Source organism: Conger conger, chromosome 4, assembly GCF_963514075.1.
Source record: "Conger conger chromosome 4, fConCon1.1, whole genome shotgun sequence".
Taxonomy (NCBI): Eukaryota; Metazoa; Chordata; class Actinopteri; order Anguilliformes; family Congridae; genus Conger; species Conger conger.
Genome location: NC_083763.1, coordinates 23705714 through 23721318, shown reverse-complemented (window position 1 = coordinate 23721318; position 15605 = coordinate 23705714). Strand labels below are relative to the sequence as shown.

General features: G+C 41.1%; 1 protein-coding gene across 1 annotated transcript in view; it reads left to right on the top strand.

The window, feature by feature from the left end:
* Positions 1–15605, top strand: part of LOC133125880 (sodium/hydrogen exchanger 9-like) — a 73511-nt gene that overhangs the window by 14448 nt on the left and 43458 nt on the right. Inside the window, exons 5-7 of the mRNA XM_061237577.1 lie at positions 5598–5713; positions 12920–13025; positions 15013–15151. Of these exons, the coding sequence (XP_061093561.1) occupies positions 5598–5713; positions 12920–13025; positions 15013–15151 (361 nt within the window). The remainder of the gene's footprint in view (positions 1–5597; positions 5714–12919; positions 13026–15012; positions 15152–15605) is intronic.

Genomic DNA, 15605 nt, shown 5'->3' with positions numbered 1-15605 from the left:
AAGATCATCATAATATTCTTCAAACATATCACTTATGCTAATGTGAACACTGTATGAAAGATAAACTCACTGAGCTCTTTATTAGGTATTTATTACTTATTTTTTAGACTTCTAATGCTGCAGCCAATCCACTTAGAGTTATGATGCGTTGTGTGCTCAGAGATGTTCTTCTGCATACCACTGTTGTAATGCGTGGTTATTTGCGTTACTGTCACCTACCTGTCAGCTTTGACCAGTCTGGCCATTCTCCTCTGACATCTCTCATTAACAAGGCGTTTCCGTCTGCAGAACTGCTGCTCACTGTATTTTTTTGTTTGTTTTTTGCACAATTCTTTGCGAACTCTAGAGACTAGTGTGCGCGAAAATCCCAGGAGATCAGCCGTTTCTGAGATACTCAAACCACCCTCTCTGCCACCAACAATCATTCCACGGTCAAAGTCATTTTTTCCCCATTGTGATGGTTGATGTGAACATTAACTGAAGCTCCTGACCTGTATCTACATGATTGTATGCATTGCACTGCTGCCACACAATTGGCTGATTAGATAATTGCATGAATAAGGAGTGTAATAAAGTGCTCGGTGAGTGTATATTGTTTACCACATCAGTGGCCTTGTGACCTACAGCTGAAATTGTCTGTATGAAGCATAAAGTGGGGTGGCCTAAAGTAGTCTTCACTGTGATGGTGATACTTTATCTGTAAACTGTATTTATTTTAAATTGTAGAGCAGTGGTGGACAGACATGGCCAGTCATAGGGACTCAGACAGCTGTGGTGAGAATCATCAGACTGAACCAACTGTGAGGGCCAGACAGTGGCAGAGAAAATCTTGCCAGTGTGCCAGGCCTCTCGGTTCAAACAGGCATATTCCAGTGACTGCCCCAAATCTATGTGTATAATTATGTGCCCAGACTTTACAACTGAGTCAGTCTAAAGAGTTGGGTGTAACTCAAGGAGCTTCAATGAGCTTTCTCATAAACAATAAATTGTGTGACAGAAAATCTACAGGCAGAAAATGCATTATTCTTTATCCAAAAATGAACTAAAGCAGATTTATTCTTGCGTAAAGTGAGTCAGACTTCCAAGGCTTTTATACACATATACAAACACAGATGGCTAAGCTGTTGGTTATACCTTTATTTTATAAATTGAATAATCTTTTTGGCTTATACAGAAAAAAGATATTTGCTTTCCCTTCCAAAAAACATGTATTTTTTTTGAGAGTTTTGTTTTTCCTGGATTGGGAAAATGAGGAGTATGATGATACTGCAATGCTTTCTGGATTGAGTGTGTTCTCGTCCCAGCACAAACCCAGGTCTTGTTGTGGAAAGAACCGTCATGTTCTTGGTGACTCTCAGGGAACAATTACACCATAATCATTCCCTGAAACTCACCTGTCCTGTCTAATTAAGGGGCACCAGGATAATATGGTGAGTTAAGCTTCATTCTGTCACCTCTCTGTCAACTGGCTTTACCCTCTCTAGCTGCACGCCTTATTCGGCTACAGCCAGAAGTACCATGGCCTCCACTGTCGTGTTTTACTCAGGAAGTTAGTCTGTTAGCTGCTAAATTTTTAATCATGAGTCAACAGCTGGAAGGCTCTGCCCAAAACATCTGCACGCACGCACACACCAACACATTCACAATGCGTCTGCAGTTCGGAAATTCCTTAGAGCGGTTTGAAAAATGATTTTATGCTTTTGTTATGCAGTCATAGTTTTTCAAATTAATCACAGATTGGAGGCTGTCATCTTTTGAACTCTGAGGCATGGGTGGGACAGCGTTGCCATGGAAGTGAGGTCATTTCAGGGTGAGGGCCTGCCAAGAGTTGGAACAAAAACCCCATACAGTAGATTGTTGCTTGACTATTAGACTGATTGCTATTATAAATGTTCTTTCACACAATGAAATGAGTGCAAATGGCCTACATACTGATGGAACAATACCCAACATGGTAACTATTTGTTACCATATGCAAAGCCACATTGAAGATTTTGCCTCCAATGAATCTGTGACCTTCATAAATTCTGTTCTGATTAAATATAGGATGTGTTAATGACTTCAGATTATGAAAGATGCTAATTTATAGTCAAGGTGCCCTTCACAAAGTCTCTGGAGGCCAAAAACATCAGTCTCCTCCTGCAGGAGAATATTTAACTTTTTATGATGTTTGCAACCTACTGTAAGGATACCACCATGGAAAACTGAAATGGCAGGAAATATTTTTTAATGGCTTATATAGTTTTAATGATGCTTTCGAGAAGGTCAACAACCTTTCCTCCTCTCATTCGTTCCATTCTAGGGCAATTATTAAAAAGTAGAAAAACAAAACATGTATTTTCAAAACATGCAGACATGTTTTTAATACAATATTGTGATTGGATTTTCTTACCAGCACATAATATGTTGCATGTACAGTCATTATAATACATCCCAGTATATCCCATGAGATACTCACAAAAGTCATAGTTTATTAGCGAGGACCTGAAACGAGAAACTACAAAATTGAGTGACATTATTAATAACATATGTAATGACAAACATAAATATTCAGATTGTTAAATCATACATCACACCTGAGATCTGATTAAAAAGACCTGAGTTCTCAGATTGATAAATGTTTAGGAATTAACAAAAGGACATAAGAATATCATAAGCAGCATTGAGTAATACTGAATTAAATCAGGACACGTATCTGCATAGTTTGCACAGGGGTGTAGCTAGGATATGGGGTTTGTGGATGATAAGTGGAAAACAGAGGTGGGTGTGCATGTCAACGATTGTTAGGGAATTAGTTAGGGAAAAAATGAAAAAGGCCCTCTGCAAAAGTTTGGGAACCCTGTCAGTTAGTACTTTGTAACTTTTTACTTATACTAGCTAGTGAATGCTTCCTGTAGTCTTTCAATTCTCTCTTCTGGAATTTCCCCCCATTCCAACACCTTCATCCGTCTTTTCTAAGGTACTTCATGGTTGATTTTGAGGTATGCTTCAGATCATGGTCTTGCTGGAATACCCAAGCTCTCTTCAACTTCAATGCCTGTACTGATCTAGAATTTCTTGATATTTTGTGGAATCCATTCTTCCTTTCACTCACACAGTATTTCCTGTGCCCCCATATGCCACACAACCCCAAAGCATCATGGATTCACCTCCATGCTTAACAGTTGGCAAGGTGTCCTTCTTTATAAAGGCTTCAATTTTGGTTTCGCCAGTTTCTATTTTTGCATACTTGCGATGCTTAAATTTGTCTTCAGGTCATTCTTTCTGGTAACTATGCCATGTCGGTCTGTTGTTTGTTGGTACGTTGTATTGTTGTCCTGTGAATAGCTAGACCTGTGTCAGCCTTTTGCAGATCTTTTGCAGCAAGAAGTAGCATTGCCAAAAATTGCACAAAGTTTAGCCATACTAGCTAGCCTGTTACCTTCCTCAAACACGCAAAAGCTGCAGGGGCAATGTGCGGTCAATAACTATGACACCAACATGACTAAAACATTTCACTTATAGAAAGAGTTCATGTGAAGTATCTTTCATTGTTAATACCAACAGCGACACTGGGCCAAAGGCTATACATGGCTTTGTCTACTCATTAATTTGAAGGGTATCCTTGTGCAGTTAGTGCAGGTCACACAGAAGTTTAACCATGGTGGAGTCTCGTGTTGGTGATTCTAAATAAAAAAACAGATTCTCTACTGATCCTCTGTCTTCCTTCCTAGCTAACTAGCTGTGAACTAACTTCACTGCAAAAACTACGTAATTACATAATTCTCCATCATAATATTACATAACAAATAGACACGTACATAGACAACATAGACTATACATGTTTAGCAATCTTTGCATATCAGAAAAGAGGACAATACTGCTTTCAAAGAAAGTAGCCTACAGATCATTTCATTAATAGTTTGTGCAATACATTCTCTACTCATGTTTGACATAAGGCTATTGTATTTTTTACATTCGTAACCATGAGGTCGAAAGATTTGTCAAATTCACAGGATATAATAGCCTTTATGAAATGCAATCTGGTTAATAGCAGTGATACAATAACAATGTACCACTGCTATGACTTCTTATGCTTGTTTACAGTTCTATTTCAACTATCACTTCACGGCAAAGCAGTCATTTTGTCAAAAATTGTTACTTGCAAGCTGATGCTCATCAACCACCTTGCAACACTGCTGCCCAGGTTTGCAAGTGAGCAGGGATTCAGAGTAACACACTGCCTCCGCTTCTACATGATTGAGAAACTATCCGATTCAAGATTTGTGTCCGTAAGCGGGTAGAAATGTAAGAGTTATCTCTGGTGATCGAAACTTGAGGACCGGAGAAAGCAGACCAGCGCTTGGCATGCCGAGCAATCATGAGTAGACCTACACAACTTGGTCCCACTGACTTTGGACAGGTTTTCAGTGTTTGCACAATGGGAACGTACTAATAAACACCAAAAAGGCATAAACTGTTGTTTGCTCGCTCACAGTAGCTTGCAACTAGCTAGCTAGGGCGTTTTGCAGAACAAACTACATTACAGTTTACTTTGCATAGCACTATCTGGAGCAATAAGAAACTATTTTATTGCAACTTATTCTTGTAATGACATTGTTAATGAAAAACACCTTTAATTGGACTGTGTCTATAATATCTATATCTTCATATTTGATAACTGTTTTATAAAAGCAATAACTCACTCCAGGACATTTAATATAAACATTTTATTTACAATATACCACTGCCTACTGTTCGGACTGTAGCGTGGTGGTCAAGGTAAATGACTGGGACACGCAAGGTCAGTGGTTCTAATCCTGGTGTAGCCACAATTAGATCTGCACAGCTGTTGGGCCCTTGAGCAAGGCCCTTAACCCTGCATTGCTCCTGCTTTGTCTAATCAACTGTATGTCACTCAGGATAAGAGCGTCTGCCAAATGCCAATAATGTAATGCCTGTCGTGTGTTATTGCTTAAACACTTTACATATATTTATGGAGAATGGGCTGGCCGCTGCGCATCTGGCGCTGCACATTCAATGTTGGGACATAAACATTGCGGGGGACAAATAACGTTAGGGTTTTCTATTAGGGGGGGATGCGACCTCCATGGAAATGACCCATATTCTAACGTCTAACATTCTAACATCAGTGAGGCCTACATGTTGGGGACCTGAAAAAAAAAGTTTTTAAAAAATCACTTAGTTAAGGTCTAAATATGAGTTTGCGTATTATTCAGAAAATGGTTATTATTAACATTAGCTAGCTTGCCATTTGCTTCAGAAACTGGCATTGCTTCGGCCAGGATGATTATGATATGATCCTGCCGTCAGATCATGCCCCACCATGACTGCTTGGCAGCAGTGGACAAGTACGGATGCATACAAAGGTTGCATTCCTGGTGGGACTACTTCCCTGATGATCGCCCCCATACCCACTTTCCCCTTGCACTGCAAAAAAAAGAACCGAGCACATCAACGAGCAGCAGGAATGGGCAGTGTAGCAGTAGGTTGCTTGACTGCCAACTGTAGAGTTGCTCGTTTGAGCCCCTGATGGAATATTGACCTGCACCTGGATTTTCTTGGTCTTGCTGAACTGACCATGTGCTCCTTCACAGGGCCACCATGTACGGCTTTGTGAAGCTCAGCGTGCTCCTGGGTCAGACGAGAGACGGAGATTTCCACCTGACAGACTGCCTCTTCTTTGGGGCACTGATATCGGCCACTGATCCAGGTACAGCACCCTCTCAGTCATTAAGAAAGAGCTCACACTCGTACAGATATGCCATGTGCATACTCACCCAGGGAAGCTCTGTCACGTCCGTGCCCTTCTATTTGTTTTTCCCTTTTCTATGTTCTCTCCTATCACTCCGGTCCTTGTTTTACTTCTCTCCCCATTTCGTGTCTCCGCCCCCCACTCCTTATATGCATTTCCTCCCTGTCTTGTCCCAGCTGTTTCTCATTGTCTCATCATCTCTTCCCCAGCACCCACACCTGTTAATCGTTTACTTCATTTGTTAGTCTATTTATAATTGCCTGTTTTGTTCTTTGGCTGCTAGTTCATCAGTTATGTTCCCCCTGTGTAAGGTTGTTCTCTGTTCTGTTCCGTTCTAGCCTCTTGTCTGCTCTGCTCTGCTCTGTTGTTGGATTAATGAATTTCTGTTTTGACTCCTGCCTGGCTCTGTGGACTCTCTCTTTCTGGATCTGGAGCTCTGCCACGTTTGGACTGACCACCACTGAACTTTGCCTGTTTTTGGAATTACGCTTTGTCTGCCCCTTCATCTGCCTTTATTAAACCCACCGATTTTCTCATAAGCATTGAGTCTGCGCATGCTTCCTCTGGCCCACATCCCTGACAAGCTCAAAATTCACACCTGCACACCCAGTCACATTCAGCAGGCCATGATCATTGCTTACCTCTTGGCCTGTTTATCCCCTTAAAACATAAAACACTGGCTTCACTGATGTGCCTAACTCTTGTTTTCCTCTAAGTCAACTTACATGTTTCTTCTTCAAGACAATTTATCCATTTATACAGGTGGATAGTTGCAGTATCAACTCGTGGTTAACTATTTTGCTCCACAGTACACAGTCACTGAGACTGGGACTCAAGCCAGCAAAACCTGTTACTTCTAAGTGTATTTCCCTAATGTATATGCCTCACTGGTACTGTGAAAATGACTCACAATCCTTTAAACCGTATAGAACATTCAAGGTTACCTTGCTAAATGTAGTGGCAGCATTTTACCAATGACCTCTGCAACCTTTGCAAAAATGCCTTCCCCAAATAAGGCAGGCTTAGTCTGGTCGATTTTCTTCTAAATCCAGCTCTTAATTACACAGTTTTTGAGACCTCATCATAATCACCACAAATGGAACAGATGTTTCCTTTGAGGGATGATTAGGAGTTCCTTTTAGGGCCACTCAAGAGTACTGAGCAACAGATACACAGCTTTTTGCTTAATTTAGTGAGGTTTGGAAGTTTGTTTTTATTTTATAATGGGTGTGATAATAGTAGATAACATATTAAGTCAGAAAGCTGTAAAATGATGGGAATAATGCCTTGTGCTAATAACAGTGTGTCCCACACTATGAAATTCTAACTGGCTATTGCTCTTGGGTCCTGCTGAGTTTAATCTAGACGAGCGAATGAGAACCGAGGTTGTGCTTTTAGGGTGTTTCATTTACAGTGTCAAATAAGGCGTGAAAGGACAATTAAAATTTCCCTCATTTATTGTGCAGTTCTTTCTACTTCCCATAAGGAGCCAAATTCTCCACTTCCATATCCTTCACACCTCAGGTTAATGATTCCAGCAAAGTAAGACAGAATATCTAATAAGGTATTTTGCATTCATCATAAGCAGGGTATTTTGCATTCATCATAAGCGGGCTGTAATTATCCCTCCATAAACACACATACACACACACACACACACACACACACACGCACACACATGCATTGTGCAGGTGAGCTGTTTCACATGCTTGACCTTTGAAGGAGACTCGGGACCCTTTCAGTTGTGTTATACTGTTAAATGTGTGTTATAATGAGACAGTGTTGCTCACAGTGTTGTTTGCAGAAGGGTGTTCTCATGTGCGTGAGCATGTCTGGCTGTTGTAAATGGATCCTCTGTGCTTTAGCCTAGAATAGTCTAAAGGGAGCTGGGAGAAGAAGGTCATGTAACGTCTTGAGTCCTCAGACCCACTTCCTGTTGTTCAGCTCTCCCTCGGCCCCTCAGTCTCCCCTTCGAAAGGCAGCGCTCAAGACTTATCGTTAGCAGTTGCATCGACCACTCTTATCTCTTAGAAGTACCAGTTTGTTGACTTGCTCATCAACCATTGTCATCTATCCTCCGTTCTGACTTCCCCCTTAAAAAAACATTTTCATACCTTTTGGGAGGATTGAACGCTTTTACCCTGTGCGATAAAAAAATTGAAATAGACTAGGTATGAGGGGTGTTCTTTATAGTACCTCTTCCCGTCCAATCTCAAGAACATGACCAAACACTGCTGAGGCTCAGCTTTCAAAACATGGTGGTGATTCCAGTTGAATGAAGTCATTGGCACAGTGGTACTCCGCAGTCCAAGTCAAATGCTGAGGCTGCCAGCACTACATAACTGGCCATAGCATTGCCTTGGGAAATTAATGTTTCAGTTGGCAGGGTTTTTCCTATGTGGCTGTGCATGTGCAACTGCTGTGGGTGATGTGGTGTTCTGCAGTCTGCCTACGCAGATCAGGAGGTGGACTCAAGAGTGAAAATAAGTGGCAGCTGGCTACAGTGCGGATGCATGTGCTTGTCTGGAATTGGAGGAGGACAAGAAAAGCACACATCTGGAGGATTGTAGGCATACAATTTTGGGCATAAAAAATAACTGAGGAATATCTGCAGAACATCTCTAGTACAATAGATCCAGTCAGCAAGAGAGGGCACACGCACAAAGACGTCATAATCTCCACCCCTCCCCCCCCTCCGAGGACGAAAATTTCCATAGGGATTCAATGAAGCAGTCAGTTAGATTCTGTACATGAAGACAAAATGTTGTCATATATTTTAATAATAGCGATTTTCAAAATGCCAAAAAGCTATTGTGTGGCTTATTCCACAACAAACAGAATGAAATCAACAGAATCAAAAACCATGGGTTTGCACTTTTATTTAATTACCAAGAAACCCGTTGCGAGCAACAGTTAACGCCACTAGCCCATTAAATCATTATCACCGCTTCTACAACAGGATCTTAAAAGTGATCAACTACATAGTCTAGTTAGTCTACATTTCATGGTTATGGATAATGCAGGAGAAGATGTCCGGGAATGACCAAGGGTGACTGAGTCAAATCATTTGTTCTCTCTGTAACTGCATAAGCACTTGCTTCTGTTTGGTTTATTTTGCCGAAATATTTCTGCTGGTCTTTAGGAAATAACGATTGAATCTGCTGATATTATTATTTATTAAAATATTAAAATAGCATCTATGATAGCTACTCATTCAGAACAATGGCAGACACATTTTTCCCCCCACACATGCCTATGACACGTTGCCGACAGTATCTATACTTGTATTCGGTTTTATTTGCAATGAAGATGGTGCTGCATTTCCACTGTAAAACATTTCGGCCAGAATCGAAAATGATGCCTTGCTTATGAGACTTACGGGTCTCATAAGGGAACTTTCCATTCCTGTAGAGCCAGTATGTATGCAGATTTAGCTTTTGCCAATCATCCCGCGTCAATTAACTAATTATCCAACTATACCAACTCTGGTTACCTTAATTTGACCACAGAAAACGTCTTCTAAAGGGACATAGCAACAGAAACAGATATTTCCATCTTTGCCCACCCTTGATTTAGCCCCCTGATCTTTTTAAAGACATTAAGATTTAAAGGTTTTTGCATTTCTTCCATACACTTGCTAATGTTCATGAGTGCAGTGCTGCTAATTTAGTGCTGTATGCTTACCCTAAGATATCACATTGTATTTTACATAACAAAGACTTGATGTACAATACAACAATGTATTTCTTAATTTATTTGCACACAGCCAAGAAACCACTGTTATTGTGTTTCATTAACACCCCCTCAGATGCAATGCTGCAGGATAAGAGCTTCACTCTCTCATCCTTATACTGTTACTGTAGAAACTGAGGCATTTATGACAGACATTGGCCGATGTTGCCATGGAAACCCGAGCCGTCATAGTAAGGGGGATTTTCGCTGCAGGAGGAGCACAGCATGCAGCCAGCTACTCTTATTGAAATGCAACAGCCGGAAATGCTTGCAAATGATAGGCAGCATGTGTGATCTCTGCAAGTCAGACCAGCTCTTGACTGGTGATCAGCATTGTGAGAACACTCGGGCTAGTGCTGGTGCATAGCAGAGAACGGAGACTCTGGGATCAGCTGCCCTGTAGAGGCATAGTGCTTTGGTCTTTTGTGGTGCTGCTGAATAGCAACCTTGGATGACTAAAGAAGTCAAAGCCTACCTAGATGTGTGAAGCACCTTTATAGAGTTCACCCGAGACAGGTCACTGGTTTCTGAGAGACCTATTAGATCTTTAAAGTGCTTGTGGATAAATGTCAAGCTAACAAGCAACGCAAAGCAGTTTTCTCTGGGTTCTTTTTTATTATTTTAAAGGTAAATCACCTGAGGACAGAAACCAAAATCTGCTGCTCCCAAGATTGGTGCTAGCCAGCAGACATTTTCCATTTTACTGCATGCAGTATTTTTCAGTTTGCAGAGTGCTGAGAGTGTCAGATGCACTTTACATTGTAAGGAAATAATTCAGTGGCCTTATAAATGTGACAATATTAAAAACATTACACCGTCTCAATACGAATACTGAATGTCACTGAAGTGATTATTTGAGTCGGCAATATCTAAATAAATTATTTTTTTACCTAATAAATTGCTAAAGTCCAACAAGTTATTTTGTCTGAAATTTACACAGATGAGTCAAAGCATTATGACCACTCACAGATGAAGTGAATAATGTTGAATATCTCATAACAATGTCAAGGTCTGGAACATATTAGAGAGTATGTAAATAGTTGGGCAGGCGTAAAAGACCTGAGCAACTTTGACAACTTTGGCTTTTACAGCAATACGAAGCAACACAGCAGTCCATACCCAAGGGGTGAGCAAGGACGACATTATCTTTATCTATATCTGTTTGTGTTCAACCAACTATATTATCTGTATCTGTATCTGTACTTGTAAGTACGCGTGGTTTAAACCAGAAGTTTGCAGAGTCTTGTCTGGTACCTGTTTGAATAGTCCCAACTTTTTTATGATGACTTCTGAACCATTTTAAATAGCAATTTGATGTAAAGTGCATTGTAAAGCCATGATTTTCACCTTTACGAAGAGTAAATGTCATTTCCATTGCTCTAGGCCATTCGGGGGCTTTGCCATTTCATAAAATCAGGTGAATCTTTTGTCACTGTCGGTAAGTAATGTAAGTTGGATGTTGGATGTTATTCCAACATGAGTGAACAGTAACGCTTTCTAACGGTATATTCTATTACCATAGTGATTGAAAATTGCACCGTAAAAAAAGAATGGATGCAAAACAAAACCCACATCAGCCCAGACTTAAGGGGTTAATGTATATGTAATAGGATTTCAAACATTTTAAATAAACTCAATATTTTTTTCTGCATTAAGCAAATCAGGGTGCAGAGTTTTTAAAATGTACCAGACAATACCAGAAAGTGCCTCAAGTCATAGATTAAAATTATTTCTTTCATGTTTCCCCATGCCCTCATCTATGTCAGGAGTATTTTCAATTTTAATAACAAAACTTGATTCTAATAATTACATGCCCTTATACAGCTGTGTGTTTGCACAGAAATTAGCTATCTTTTGCCTCTACATTTCTGAATTTACTCTCAGTGCCCAGAGCCATTCTGACACCCTGTGTCAGTTCACCTTATCTTACCCCTTGTATAGTCTTCTCCCTTCACTTTACCAGTGTGTTGCATCCTCAACTTTACTCAACTAACAATTCAAAGTAAAAATGATGTCTTGCTTTTCTTCAGAAACACAGTTTGTGTTTCTAAAACTGAACACTAAAACTGACTATTGTAACTTCTAAATCAATGTTGTGAGTCATGCTGGTTTAATTCAGCCCATTGTCACTGTAAGACACAAATAAACAGTCATTTTGAGTTCAGTGCAAGTGAAGGAATAAGCATGTGATGCTCTGTTCCAGGATAGATAAATAGATTGGTTGGTTGTTTGATATGTGTAATACTTCTGAAAGTTCAAGCTTTTGAAACGGAAATATGTGTGCTGTCTGTGCTTTTGAATATATGTACAGATTACATATGAACTACTGAGATTACCAGACCTACTGCCAGACTGGGCTTTCATGTTGTTTTTCATGCTTTTGAAACTTTGGCACATGGTTGTGCAATCGAAACACCCAAGGCAATGTACTCTGCTGTACTACACAAAGGGGATTTGTGGAAGAAAAAAAATCTGGGAAAGTTGCAAGCCTGTTTCCTCTCCAATATGTTAAGCTGTACAGCATGCTATTGAGATAGACTCCCGTAATCTGCTCACCTCCAATGCACAGACATATCTGTTCATCGCTTTCTCTGGGGAAGCAGCAGATGGCACTAGCTTTTCTGGTTTTGATCACACTGCAGGAAAACACAGCTCAAGCTACGTTTGAAACAGTTGGTAGCTGGTTGACCATTACATTACATTACATTATTGGCATTTGGCAGACGCTCTTATCCAGAGCGACGTACAACAAAGTGCATACCCATAACCAGGGATAAGTTCGCTGAAAGACCCTAGAGGGAAGTACAATTTCAACTGCTACCTGTACAACAAAGATGAGGACAAGGGCCATTTTTTTATTTTTTTATTTTTTTATTTTTTTGAACAAACAAACAAACAGAGCAAAACTATCCAAACACTGCTTACCTAGCCAACTAAAAATACCGATACACAAAGCAAGTCACAGAGACAACAATTAAGGTTCACAGGGAGGTAGGGAGGGATGGGGAGAGGTGCTGCTTGAAGAGGTGTGTCTTCAGCTTGCGCTTGAAGGTGGGGAGAGATTCTATAGTTCTGACCTCAACGGGGAGTTCGTTCCACCACCGTGGAGCCAGAACAGACAGTAGTCGTGAGCGTGAGGTGGAGGTTCTGAGAGGGGGAGGTGCCAAGCGGCCTGTGGAGGCTGAACGAAGAGGTCTGGTAGGGGTGTAGGGTCTGATGATTTTTTGCAGATAACCGGTTGATATGGTTTAACCAGCTCGAGCTATGTTTTGAAACTGCTGGTAGCTACCCAACTAGACCAGATTTATGACCAGTTTGGCCATGCTGGTTGACCAGTTCTTGGTCAGCTCATGACAAGCTGGCATAGCTGGATTTTACAGCAGGGCAAATAAACCTGTGACAGTGAAGCTCTCACATTTTTTTCCCCAACAGTGTCTGTGCTGGCCATCTTCACTGAGCTGCGCGTGGACTCCAACCTCTACATCCTGCTGTTCGGGGAGAGCGTGTTGAATGACGCCGTGGCTATCGTCCTGACCTAGTGAGTGAAAAGACTTGTCATACTTTATTAAAGATGATGCCAAGGATGTGCTATGCCCAAGGTAAACTAAATGGGCGATAAGTACAGGGATGGTGGACGCTGCTAATGAAGCGAAGGCAAGCGTCATGAGTTCAGTGTGTAGCAATAATGGCACATAGACATATGCACACACACACATACAGAAAAACTACATCAGAGAAAATACATGTGCAAGCATGTTCTGACATGCAGTCCGAGCCAAGCAGCTCCGATGATTCTCCAAATATCTTCTGTTGAATGTCTCTCTGCAACCTTTGACTGTCTGAACAAATAACATTCCTCTGCTTTAAACAAGACCTCTAGGTCTCTCTCTCTCTCACACTCTCTCCCTCTCTCTCTCGCTCTCTCTCTCTCACACACACACACACACACATTTACGTCTCTTATGTCTCTTGACACAAAACGAGAAACAGCAGACAAACACAGCAGACAATGTATAATGGTCTTCAGATTGAAAAAGATATTACGGAAGAGAAAGATATACAGTATTTTCGGAGATAAGTGGAGACCACGGACTGCGCGGTATCGTATGACACAGAGCCACCGTTATCGGTAGCCTAACTGTGGATAAAGTACTTTGCAGTGGCTTAAGCCTATTAACAGTCATGGAAAGGCCTGATGAAAAAAAAAAAAAACTTTTGCCGGTATTAATGAGCTCCAGGTCGGCAGCGTCTCGCAGTGACACTTCCTATCCTGCCTCCGCGGGTTCCCACAGCGCTGTCCCGTTTGCTGTAATAAAAGCGAGCAGTGACCCTTTTCAGAGGGCGCCATGGAGAAGCATCCCCCCGGACCACTTTGACAGAGAGGCAGAGAGCGCGGCTCATTAGAACCGCGCTCTGTTTTATCTGTGGCTTATGCCGGCGGGACAGCTCCCCCGACGTCGACCGTGACCGCGCTGTGTTCAGCCGGTCACAATATCATTTAGACCGCCGCTGAGAAGCGACAAACGCAAGCGACCGCTTCCCAGGCTGGAGTCCGCGGAGGACCGCCGTTACCTTCGGAGGAAATGTCATTTTGCTGGAGGCACACGCACGGCTCATTGCGCAGGTGTCTCGCTTTGCTTAAATTGCTTACAACCCTCACCCTCCAGTAGTTCAGTGTGAAAGCCGAGGGAGGCTCCATTTTTGTATATTCCCGTGGTAATACGATGCCTCATTTGCCCAGTCCATCCACATAAGCACAAGAGAATCGGTGCTCAAATCGCATCAAAATACTAGTCGCTAAGAACCTGATTTAATATATATATATAGATTTTTTTAAAGCAGGTTGCATACAATATTTTACCTATTGCAGCAAAGATGCAAAAATAGCATTTAAAACTAAATGAAAGCAATGGCGTCTCAGAAAAAATGGTGTCAAATGCGACCCTTCGGAAGAGATGATAGCGTAAACAGTAGATAGGCCTACAGACTCAGGTGGTGTTTACCATCAGACTGAGAGTGTTAAACCAAAGCTGGTAAATGGAAAAAATGATCTCAAAACAACTCCTGTCATTTTACAAGGTAGAGAATGCTCCCGGCTCACTGCAAAGTTAAAATATATTCTACATCAAACTGTCTTTCATTCTCCCCTACGTCTCTGCGGGAAATCTATGCTTCTGCATGGAAAACGGTAAATATTTATAAGTTCACGAATGTGCGTTGCATTATTCTTGTGTGTCCTCACAGGAGTCAGGTTAATGTTAATGAACAACTATGAAAATTGCAAATGTTTTGCTCTTCCTGAAACCTTTACACACGTTATTTTTCAGAAAATATTGTGATCAGTCAGTTATACTGAAACAGCTTACCACAGGATAGTATCAGTTGTCGTTTTGTAATAAGTTTGCTCTCATAGGCCTTTGTCAAGGGGAACTTCTCTATAACTTCTAGAATTTTGTGCTAATCTTCCAGGAATCGTTTTCATAAATAGATAACATTTCTTCTGTTTATTTTAACATTCTTTTCAGTGCCATATCGACCTACAGTCAGTCCGGGGGACATCACACCTTCAGTGTATCAGCTTTCTTTTTTTCCATCGGTCACTTCATCGCAGTGTTCATTGGCTCTCTCTCCATCGGCTTGTCTTTCAGCATCATCACTGCCTTGATATCCTTCCTATAACATATTTATATGTAGTCCTAACAACTCTAGTATTCGCTTCACTCTGTGCACAACATATCAGCATCTAATTAGGTTCATCCTTAAAAAAACTATTCCCATATTGCTAATGGTGCATGTGTTCTCTGGTATTTCAGCCAGCTGTATAATCCATATTTTATTATGTTGTTTTATATTATCGATTTTTAATGCCCTGGGAGTTAAGGTATTCTCCTGTTAGACAGTATGCTTGCAGGTTTGTGGGGTTCTTAAGTGTTTTATATGCTAAACGTGTTTCAGACAGTTCATTGTGTAATTTGTGTAAAGACACAACGCCTCTTTTTATTCATACCATATGCACACACGCAGGCATACACACTCACAAAGGCATACACGCACACACATGCAGGCATATACACACACACACACACACACACACACATATTCAATTACAACAATGCTC